This window comes from Mustela erminea, chromosome 6 (assembly GCF_009829155.1).
Source record: "Mustela erminea isolate mMusErm1 chromosome 6, mMusErm1.Pri, whole genome shotgun sequence".
Lineage (NCBI taxonomy): Eukaryota > Metazoa > Chordata > Mammalia > Carnivora > Mustelidae > Mustela > Mustela erminea.
This window is the reverse complement of record NC_045619.1, coordinates 48,578,329-48,590,399: the sequence shown is the minus strand read 5'-3', so window position 1 is coordinate 48,590,399 and position 12,071 is coordinate 48,578,329. Positions and strand designations below refer to the sequence as shown.

Sequence of the window (12,071 nt, the reverse complement as noted above, 5' to 3'; positions counted from 1 at the left end):
CTTATAAAGATTCGAATCCCATTCATGAGGACGCAGCCCTCGTGACCTAACCGTGTCTCAGAGGCCCCACCTAATGCCATCACTTTGGGGGTTAGGTTTCAACATATGAATCTAAGAAGGGAGGGAGACATAAACATTCGGACCATCGTATGTGCAGTAAATGTGCAATAAATACTGAATAATGTTAAAGTTTATTACCAGCTTTCAGAATTTTGGAGAAATGGTTGAAGAAAGTGAGAAAAGTTAAGGGTGCACGATGATCTGGCAATATTTCAAAGAGTATGTGGGCATGAGGAGGTCAGTTTCCCCACACATCCAGAAAGCAGACTAGGACCGTTAGGTGGGCATTTTAGAACTGCCACTCCCAGATATGTATGGAAGAACATGAAAACAATTGATCTGGCCAAAAGCACAATTGGCTACTCCAATTCCTCAATGCCGGCATCCCCTGAATCCCTTAAAATTCATTTCCACCCCCACACACCCAAGAGAACTCTAGCTGTTTTCTCTGATGGTCAAGCATTTCCAATGAGCAAAGGGAGAATCACAGCTCACTTGGAGATCTCAGTGGTGCAACTTTGTGTCTGTTCCTCTGTAGGAGGGGAAAACAAAACAAATCAAAACAAAACAAAACCAAAAAAACCAATTGGGATTCCCAAATTACTAAACCATTTTGTTGACTCTAAGACACATTTGTGGTTTGGATTTTTCCCCCCACATTTTAATAGCTCTGAAATTACAATCTGTTTTATGATCCGTAGAGACTCATGATGACATCACCAAGTCAGCCCCTGGTGCAGTAGTGCCTCCTTCCCATCATGTTCCTCCTTGGAATTGTGTGTATGGCTGTTACTACATGCATTTTTCATGGCCTTTCAAATATCTTTAGAAAGACTGCACTATGATTCAGCAATGAAATAAAAGTTACTGTGTTCACAGAAAGGCACAGAACAGCAGTGGGATGCAAATCTGCTGTTGGAGAAACAAATATTTATCTTTGGAAGAATGACTAAAACTACGTATTTTCTTGCAGGGCCACAACCAAGTGCTAAATGGTAAGAAGGCAAAGACTGATGAATCACTGAAGTCTACCTCTGAAACCTATAATACACTATATGTTACTTAATTGAATTTGAATTTAAAACAATAAATAAAAATAGAAAGTCATTCTTACATTCCCCCAGAAAATAAAATAGTATTTAAAGCTTCAAACTATTTTCTAAATGATGCCCTTGTGTCCTCGGTGCAATTGCAACTCTTTAATAATGCACACTGAATAAATGTGACTCCTGAGATTTGAGAGAGCTTATAGAGCAGTTGCATGCATAATTTATTTCGTGGGGTATGTATAACAGAGACTCAAAATTGTAATTTGTCATAAATATGTACTATGAATGTAATATACAATGACATTTTTTTCATATAGATACCTACTTGTTCTAGTCAGATTTGTTGACATGACTTATTTTCCCCCATTGAATCTTCTTTTCAACTTTAATGAAAATCAATTACTGTATATGTGTGAGTCTATTTCTGAATTCTATTGTGTTTCATTGATCTATTTACACCAATATTACACCATCTTGATGACTGTGGAGCTTCTTATTAATTCTTGAAAACAGATAGTGAAGTCCTCCAATATTGTTCTTTTTCAGGATCATTTTGACTCTTCTATAGCCTTTGAATTTCACATTAACTTTATAACCAGCTTGTAAACTGGAACCCTGACTGGATGGTCATAACTTTAGAGATCAACTTAAAGAGGAAGACATAATGATAAAATAGAGACTTCCGATCCATGAACAATTTACCACTCCATTTTTTAGATATTTAATTTCTTTCTATAATATTGTATAGTTTTCAAGGCAGAGGATCATGGGGGAAGAGAGGAAAAAATAAAATGGGGTGGATGAAAGAGAGAGGGAGACAAAACAACAAGAGACTCTTAATCTCAGGAAATAAACTGAGGGTTGCTAGAGTGGAGGGGGCTGGGAGGGAGGGGGTGGCTGGGTGATGGACACTGAGGAGGGTATGCGCTATGGTGAGTGCTGTGAATTGTGTAAGACTGATGAATCACAGACCTGTATCCCTGAAACAAATAATACATTACATGTTAATTTAAAAATTAAAAAATAAAAAACATTTAAAAAGATAAAGAAAAATATTTTGTAGTTTTCATTATATAGGTTTTGCACATTTTTAAAATTTATTTATTCCTAAGTAGTTTACATTTTGATTTTCTTGTAAATGGTATTATTTCTTAGTTTTATATATAGCTTAATAACACAGGATATATCTTGGTGAATGTTCAATGTGTACTTGTAAATGTGTATTCTTCGGTTATGGGATCACCTAAATATATCAGTCAAGTTGATGAAGAGTGTCACTCAAATTTTCTATATGCTTATTGATATTTTGTCATTTATTCTATCACATACTGATAAAGGAGTACTAAAATCTCAAGAAGAAGGAGGAAGAGGAGGAGGAGAAGAAAGCATCACATAATAGTTTAATTATCAGCACTTTTTCCTCTTAGTGATAAATAAAATAATGGAACAATTTTGAATGTATGGTATCTTAAATTTCTTTAATGACCTCAGTGATTGGAGAAATTCCTTAGGATTATAAATCCTAAAATCCATATAGTTAAAAATAAGAAGTGGATATATTTAAAATCAGTCGTTCCATAAACAGCTCTGAAATCCCAATAGGACTTTTCTAGGATAGAGCCAGAAGATATAGATAAGAAATAGTCATAAATTGATCAAAATACTTAATATGGTGATATCTTGATTTTGTCCTTTCAGAAAAGGCTGGTCCCTCTCTATCAGTTCCACCAGGAAAAATGTTTATCTTGTGTTTATATCATCAGAAGGATGGATGAGACCAGGCTAGAGAAAGAATGAAGAGTGCTGTAAATGATCTGGATGGGAAAGAAAATGGACATGGAAGCTGGACTCATGGAACATCATGAAGAGGAAAAGTGCATGAAAATCCTCTGAGAGAATCAGCCCGTGTCCCTTGCCCTGTGCTAGGTGGCTTGAACTCTACAGGTTTTTCCCTTGCATCATTAATCCATTCAGTCACCAAATATTGTTTGAGCGCTTGTTATTATTTCCCAGGCTTAATGGGGCTTAGGATGCATCAATAAACAAAACAGAAGATCACTGATTTCATACAGCATTCTTGTGGTAGTGGAGGAAGGAGAGGACAGAAAATATGTAAACACTTACGTAAAACTTATGTAAGTTATAAATGAGTTATACACAGTTAGAAAATGATAGATGCTTTGGAGAAAATGGGATGAAATAAGGATGATGTTGGGGCTCAGATGGGGATGGGCTGTAAACAGGATGATCACAGAGGGTTCAATGGAAAGGTAGCATTTAAGCAACAGTAGAATGAAGTAAAGGAGTTAGTCATGGGGATACTTATTCAGTCACAAGTTACAGTCAATGCAAAGACCTTAGGGAAGGTGCATGGTTAGTGTACTCGGTGTACAGCTAGGAAGCCTGTGTGATCAAAGCAGAGCAAGTGAGGGGGGTGGAAGAATGTGACATCTAAGAGGAAACGTGGACACGGGTTAGAGACTTTAAAGCCATTAGTGGGACTTCAGCTTCCACTCTTGGTCATATGGAAGATTTGCACAAAGGAGGTACATCATCTGACCTAGGTTCTTTATTTTTTTAAAGATTTTATTTATTTATTTATTTATTTATTTATTTATTTAACATAGAGAGAGCACAAGCAGGGGGAGTGGCAGGCAGAGGGAGAGGGAGAAGTACTTTCCCACAGAGCAGGGAAAGCCTGATGTGGGACTCAATCCCAGGATCCCAGGATCATGACCTGAGCTGAAGGCAATCACTTAACCAACTGAGCCACCCAGGTGCCCATGGCCTAGGATCTTTAAAAAGAAAACAGGACCCAAATATCTGTGAAGGAATGAATGGATAATCCAGGTGTAAGATATCCATACAACAGAATGTGAGTCATAAAAAGGAATGAAGTACTGACATGCTACACTATGGATAAACTCGAAAACTATACGCTGCATAAAAGACCCTGAACACAAAAGGTCACATAGTGTATGATTTCACTTCTGGGAAACATCCAGAATGGGTAAATACTTGAAGACATAGAACAGTTTGATGGTTGCCAGGGCTGAGAGAAGGGGGAATAAGGAGTCATTGCTGGGCTCCTTTTGGGAGTAATCCAGGTTTGGAACTGGATAGAAGTGGTGGTTGCACAACATTACGAATGTACTCAATGCAAATGAATTGCTCATTTTTACGTGACTTTCACCTCAATAAAAGAAAAATAGGAAGGGTAGGAAAAGAAAGGAAAGGAAGATGAGGGAAAGAAAGAAAGAAAGAAAGAAAGAAAGAAAGAAAGAAAGAGAAGGAAGGAGAGCCCAGCTGCTGAAACAGCAGGAGGGAAAGAAGCTATCTCTGAGTCATAGCTCACCAAGTCTTGTCTGATGTCATGCTCCTTTCCTTCTTATTCAATCCAGAAGGAATTTTTTTTTAACTGTATTGCAAATGTGAACATTTCAGTAGTTCCAGAAAAACAATATTTTAAGATTTATTTGTTTATCTGACAGAGAGAGAGAGACCACAAATAGGCAGAGGCAGGCAGAGAAGTGAGGGAAGCAGGCTCCCCGCTGAGCAGAGAACCCAATGCAGGGCTTGATCCCAGGACCCTGAGATCATGGCCTGACCTGAAGACAGAGGCTTAATCCACTGAGCCACCCAGGTGCCCCCAGAAAAACATTTTTTTTTTTAAGGTTTTAAAAGCGGCATTTATTGATTGAAAATAAATGTGTAGATAAGCTCTCAGCGTGGAAGCCACATTATTCTTTAGTGAGCTCGAAGTACATAAAAACTTACATCTTCCATCATTTGTCTTATGTGTGCTTTTAGCATCCACCTTCACGTGGAGGTGAATTTTTGACATTTTACTGAGAAAAATTTAAAATTCTTTCAGCAGCTCCCCATAGCTTGACAAACTTTTGCAAAGAGAAAGATAAAAACACACTCCAGTGGTATACGTCGAACATTTATTACAACTAATCAGTGATGTGATAAGACAGAGCTAACACGGCCTGAATATGTGTATTGGTCACAATCACAACAAAGCTTAATCCAGCCCAGCAGATACAAATGAAAAGTGTAAACCGTGAAGACGTGTCTACATACACAGAAGTATGTATAAAAGTTGACACTGAAACAACTGTATAGCCTTAAAAAATAACAGGGCCCACTAATGTCATTTGACCTCATTCGACTCTCACTTTTACATGAAATGTGGTGTCTGCTTTTATAAGATTTCTGATAACTAGGCATTGCCATGGAAGGGAAGGAAGCTGCCCTCAAGTTTGCAGCACTTGTAAGTGGAGGAGAGCAAAATAAACTTGGCCATAACAAGCACCCCAGGAGGAACAAGTCGTGCTTGAAACCATGACTTAAGCAACACTTATCTTACACTTAACTTATCTTACAGAAAATAACTTATCTACAGATAATGTGTTCTTCTCTTCACAGATACTGTTGTGAAGAATTCTGGTAAGTCAATGTTTCGGTTTTTATTTGGGGGCCTCAAAAGCTGTCTAAGTCACTAAATCGTTATGACCACGAAAAAAATCTGTCTCAGGAGTTGAACGTTCCGTGGCCTTAAAAGTAACGTGCTCACTATTAAACAGTTGATCTCTGTTCCTCGACCCCGGTTTGGAATGCTGGAGAAATAATTTTTAGCGTAAAACGCATCATTTCAATTTAGTCATTTGTGTATTCCCTTTAAGTATGTAGTTTCCCATAAGGGTCTTTGGTATAAATTTGGTTTTTTTCTGAAGTCTCAATATAAACAGTTAAATTTTAATTCATTTGATATGTGAGTATCGATTCCCTTTATTCTCAGATATGCTGAAATGCTACACACCAGTCTTTGGTTTCATAAAGCCAGGTTGCATATTATAATTTAACAGTTTCCTTTGCCAAAGACGGTAATTAATGAATGTAAATTGCCTGATTCTGTCGTTCTCATAGATAACATGATTCGATTGGGAGAAACAGATCTATAAACTTTAAAATATCCAGAAAAGGTACCTTTCTTTTTCTGCATCGTTCTAATTTCTATTTAAATCCCTTAAGTTATCACTTGATTAACCAAAAATTCCCTTTAAAAAACAAAATTTGTGTAGGCCTGAATGAAGCAGCTTAGCAAAACAGTAATACTGACAAGACGTCATCTTATACCATTAGCTAACATGGACATGAAGGCAGTGACCATCTACAGTGTGTGAAATGCCACAAGAAGTCATCAACAAGGGAGGAGAGTTATGTCAGTCCAATTTCTTCAAGAACACTACGTGGGGTTTCAGCTTCCTCCTACAGTAGATCAGCCTGCTCAATTGCTTTAAGGACATTTTTCTTGGATGTTTCCTGAACTTCCCCTCCCAAAAGAAACTCATCCAAAATAAAATAAGCCTTCTCAAAATTAAAGATGATATCAAGTTCACACACACTGCCAAAGTACTTGTCAAGTAATTCCACGTAACGATGAATTATTTCCAGGGTAATTAGCTCATTGTCCTGATCCTCGATTGCACAGCAAAAATACAGACTAGCATATCTTTTGTAACAATCTTCAGATCTCGCCACTCAAGAAAGCTGCACATTTTAGGTTTCCGTGCTAAAACGGTTTGAACAAGTTCTCTTGTAATCTTTTTCTTCTCTTTGTCTGATAGTGGGACATACCATTTCTGCAGGCGAAGCTTTCCCTGACGACTAAAAAGCAACATAAACTGCATGGCGGGCGCGGCTGAGCTCTGCCGGCGGCGGCGGTAGCGGCTGAGGGGAAGCCTCTGTCCCCAGGCTGAGGAAGAGAAGCCGTGTTGCTGTGGGGAGGGGACCCAGTTAGCGGAGGGAAGGCTTAGGCGGCCCCAGAAAAACATTTTTAAGGGGAAAACAATCCTACCTCATCCAATTTTTAAAACATATTTAGATCCATCTGAATGCTTTCTTAAAGAGGTGAAATCATGCCCAGGCTACTTGTTTTTCTACTGAACCTAGAATTCATGGAGTTAAGAGAGGCCTTGACAGTCATTTGTGGCCCCTTAATATTCCATAGGCTGGTTGGGAGGAGGCTACTTTCATATCCTAAAATAGAGGTGATAGTTAAATACTTCTCATTATATTTGAAAATGTAGGTAATTTTAGAGCATCTGTTATTGCTCCATTTTACAGAATCCAAGGAAGTTTAATCATATAGCCAAGTGATCCTTAGATCAAAGAGGCAGGGGATTTCATCCATGTTCACAAGACCCCAAAGCCCTCTGTTCTCACTGCCTGTGCAACCTCCAACCACACTGGAGAATAGGACACAAGGCATGCCGGAGGTTGTGATGGACACTACAGACAACAATGGGTGGGAAGGTGATCTGAGGAAAAAGGATCAAGAAGCAAAAAGTAAGGAAGAGAAAAACAATTGTTTGTGGTATTTGATAGCCTTTGCATTTACATTATAAAAATATCTAACTTTGTACTAAACATCACAAAGTATTCCTTTACGTTTCTTCCCAATATTCTGAGAGGTGAAAAAGGTCTTGTTTTTTCCAGTTTGCAGGTGGGAGACCTGAGATGGAAAAAGGTAAAATGACTTTCTCGAAGGCACAGAACCAGAAAGGAGAAAACCTAGCCTTGACCCTTGTTTTTGAGAAACAAACCCAATGGTATTTCCAATGGACAATTTTGCCTCTGGGTTTATAAGCAAACAGGATTTATGTATGACTCCAAGGTCTTCTGAAGGGAAATATAAAAATAAACCTACTATTAAAACATTATTGGACACAATGGAATACTATGCAGCCATCAAAAGAAATGAAATCTTGCCATTTGCGACAATGTGGATGGAACTAGAGTGTATCATGCTTAGCGAAATAAGTCAAGCAGAGAAAGACAACTATCATATGATCTCCCTGATATGAGAAAATGGTGATGCAACATGGGGGCTTAAGTGGGTAGGAGAAGAATAAATGAAACAAGATGGGATTGGGAGGGAGACAAACCATAAGTGACTCTTAATCTAACAAAACAAACTGAGAGTTGCTGGGGGGAGGGGGGTTGGGAGAAGGGGGGTGGGGTTATGGACATTGGGGAGGGTATGTGCTTTGGTGAGTGCTGTGAAGTGTGTAAACCTGGCGATTCACAGACCTGTACCCCTGGGGATAAAAATATATTATATGTTTATTAAAAATTAAAAATTAAAAAATCATTATTAGACAAAGCAATAACTGTTTTTCAGTATCAATCTTCTACATAGCTCTGTAGATTTTTGGCTATCTTATCATTTGCAGATTTGACACAATGTTACCATCCATATTGGCCATTCATTCTCTGGCAACTGAACGTGCCTCATCCATAAATCCTGCAAAGAACATGATATCCTAACCACAATTTAAAAAATCAAAAATCGGGGCGCCTGGGTGACTCAGTTGGCCAAGCGTCTACCTTCAGCTGGGGTCATGATCCCAGGGTCTTGGGATCGAGCCCCGCGTCAGGCTCCCGGCTCAGCGGGAGCCTGCTTCTCCCTCTCCCTCTGCCTGCCATTCTGCCTACTTGTGGACTCACTTGAGCTCTCTCAAATAAATAAAATCTTTTAAAAAATTAAAAAAAATTTAAAAACCAAAAATTAGAAGCAGATTATCATATCCTACCACAAAGGATGACAGAAAGCAGATGTCTGCTGCTGTCCCCTTCCTGAGCCCAGGGAAGAAGCTAAAGAAAAGGGAGAAGAAGGAAGCACAAGGCAGAAATACAGGCATCCTCCAAAGTCTTTTCAAAGCACATATGACTTAAAAACAGCTTTTCTACCTCATTTTCAAAGTGCGTTAAAAACAAGGTTTGCAGTAATAATAGCAAGAATGGAGACAGAGTTTAGAAATCATACTGTGAAAGTCCTAGAAATAGATGTCCCTTTTCCATCAAGACGGATTAATTATTGGTCTGTCTCTTCAGTCCTAGGGCCCTGCAGCAAACAGCACAAACACCTGATAGAATTTACTCGGACTGAGCAATGCATTTGAACCTGAACTTGCAGACCACTAGCAACATGATTGCTCCCTTAAAGACTTCCCCTCACATTCAGAGTAAAAGCCAAAGGCCTTTCAGTGGCCTAAAGTCCTACCTGATTTTGCCCATTGCCCTCACCTTTTGGTCCTTTTCTCCTACTGCTGTCCCCCTGCTCTCCTGATCTAGCCACAAAACCTCCTTGTTGCTCTTCCAACTCACAAGCACACCTTTATCCAAGGCCTTTGTACTTGCTGTTCCCTCTGCCAGAAATGTGTTTCCCCCCAGATATCTGCACGGCCAGCTCTTTCAAATCTTTCAAGATCTGATTCAAATACCACTTTCTCAGCAAGACTTTCCCAGGATATCTATTAAGAGCTGAATGTTGTCCCCACCCCCCAAAACTCATTTGTTGAAATCCTAACCCTAGAATAGGTTGGATGCTATTTGGAGATAGGGTCTGCAAAGATGTAACCTAGTTAAAATGAAGTCCTCTGGGTAGGCCCTAATCCAGTAAGACTGTGTCTTCATAAGAAGAGGGGCATTAAGACACAGACATACATAGAGGCCATCTGCAAGTCAAGGAGGGAGCCCGAGGCAAAACCAACCTTCCTGACACCTTGATGTCTGGCTTCCAGCTTCCAGAAGGATGAGAAAATAAATTTCTGTTGTTGAAGCACCCAGGCTGCGGGGCTTTGTTATGGTAGCCCCAGCCAATTAATACACTACCCTAATAGAAGTAACCCCACCCTCAGGGGCGCCTGGGTGGCTCAGTGGGTTAAAGCCTCTGCCTTTGACTCAGGTCATGGTCCCAGGGTCCTGGGATCGAGCCCCGCGTCGGGCTCTCTGCTCAGCGGGGAGCCTGCATCCCCCTCTCTCTCTGCCTGCCTCTCTGACTACTTGTGATCTCTCTCTGTCAAAGAAATAAATAAAATCTTAAAAAAAAAAAAGAAGTAACCTCATCCTCAGCTCCTCTAACCCATTTTCTGTTCTCTTTTCTTCAAAGCCATTGTCATTATCCAACGTACGATATATTCTACTTATGCATTTTGTTTACCACATCTATCTCCCTTCACTAAAATCTATACTCTCCCAGAGCAGGGATTTTTTTTTTTTTTAAGATTTTATTTATTTATTTGACAGAGAGAGATCACAAGTAAGCAGAGAGGGGGAAGAAGGAAGCAGGCTCCCCGCTGATCACAGAGCCAGATGTGGGGCTCGATCCCAGGACCCTGAGATCATAACCTGAGCTAAAGGCAGAGGCCTAACCCACTGAGTGACCCAGGTGCCCCATCTCCCAGAGCAGGAATTTTAGTCTGCTTGTTCATCCATCGCTATTACACCTGTTCTAAAGAGTGCCTGGTGCATAGTATATGTTCAATAAATAGTGTTGGGTTATTGGATACACCCCAACATTGGTATGCACCACCCAATACCCCATGAAGGAAGAAAGACCAAAGGCAGTCAGGGTTCAGAGAAAGAGGGAAGAAGACATTTGGGCGCAGACACAATAAACTTCTCCAGAGACAGTATCTCAGATGTTTCTTCTCCACCCACTTCTGAGCTCTCCTGGGCAGCCACAAGTAGCTCTTGATCTTCTAATGGTGCCTAGAAGGTCTACAGAACCCACAGTGGGCACCCCCGCCCAGCTTTCCGTGCTGTTTCCTGTCTCTCCTCTGCATTTCAGACCCACCAGGAAGTGAATAGACCAATCAGATCAGCTGACCCACCGCTGGGCCTGACGGGAAGCTCTCCAGCCGCTCTGTGTTCAGTGATGTTGGCTGTAAGGGCGGGCTTAGCCAGAGCGAGCCATTTTGTTGTTTATGCAGTAAACTTAGATTGACCCTGCCCCTCCCCCAGAGAAACTTACTTAGAAACAAGTCTGGGAAACCAGGAAAATATGACTGACCAGCCCCTGATAACAGAGCCCATATACCAGGACGTGTCAGGTCAGGGGGAGGTAACAGAGCCCAGAATACAAGAATGAGCCAAGCCAGGTGGAGACATCCAATCAGGAGAGCACCTCCCTAACCACCCAAGAATGTGGGCCCTGCCTTTTAGGCACCAATTCTGACCAAAGTGATAGGCTAGTTCAAATAACTACTATAGGGTAAATTGTAATTCAATTGGCCACCTGTGTGTGGCCAGGCTCAACCACATGGCCTTTATAAAAGTCTGTGAGGCTGGGAGGGGTCGCCTCTTTGCAAGAGACAGCCCTGGCCGGTCAGTTTGATTCTCAATGCTTGGCGCGAAATAAAGCTTTGCTTGACCTTCGCTTTGTATCAGTCTCGCTCCTTTGACCATGGACCCAACACTGGCTACTCCTTTTTGCTCTGTATCTTTTCTCGTTACTTCCTACACACCAGCTCTTCACCTTACCACAGTTAAACACACCTTTGTTTTTTGTATTGCAAGGCTGGGTGATGTCTGATGATAAGAATCAGCTAGTAAGGGGTCTCATCCTTCCCACAAACTTGTTTGGTTGCTAATGTCTTACAGAGGTCTGCCCTGAATCAATGGGTTCTTTTATTCTTCTCAAATGCAATATATATGCAAATGTTTTCTCGGAACAGAGAATTAACTTCCGGTGCCTCTGAGTATTACCTGGCATCTTCAGCACTTCAGGGGAAGAAAGACTCCAGAGTCTGCCCCAGGGCACTTTTTCTGAGCCTAAGTTTGCAAAAGGAACCAGAAATGGTCACCCTAGTAGCGGCTGGGAACAAAAGAAGCCAAGAGACTCTGAAATGGCCCATAAAATGGGAGATAGAGATTTACTTTTTATTGTAATAAAGGAAATTCTTTGTCATCAAGAAATAGCTAATAAGAATGTAGATAATCAGTTGTGGATGCCAACAGCGGGGACAGGACCTATATTGGAAATCTCTGTACCTTCCTCTCAATTTTGCTGTGAACCCAAACTCTAATAAAATAAAGTCTATTTTTGTAATGGCTAGCAAGATAAAACAGTAAGATAGTAATGATCACAGTTCATGGTTTTGCTATAACAAC

At 40.5% G+C, this 12,071-nt stretch overlaps 1 protein-coding gene across 1 annotated transcript; it reads right to left on the bottom strand.

The window, feature by feature from the left end:
- Positions 1 to 4,770: 4,770 nt before the first annotated feature.
- Positions 4,771 to 6,845, bottom strand: LOC116593185 (AP-1 complex subunit sigma-2-like). The gene is given in 2 exon segments (XM_032347109.1): positions 4,771 to 6,637; positions 6,640 to 6,845. Coding segments are annotated over 2 exon segments (420 nt in total). The 5' UTR covers positions 6,806 to 6,845; the 3' UTR covers positions 4,771 to 6,383.
- Between the last annotated feature and the right edge of the window lie 5,226 nt (positions 6,846 to 12,071).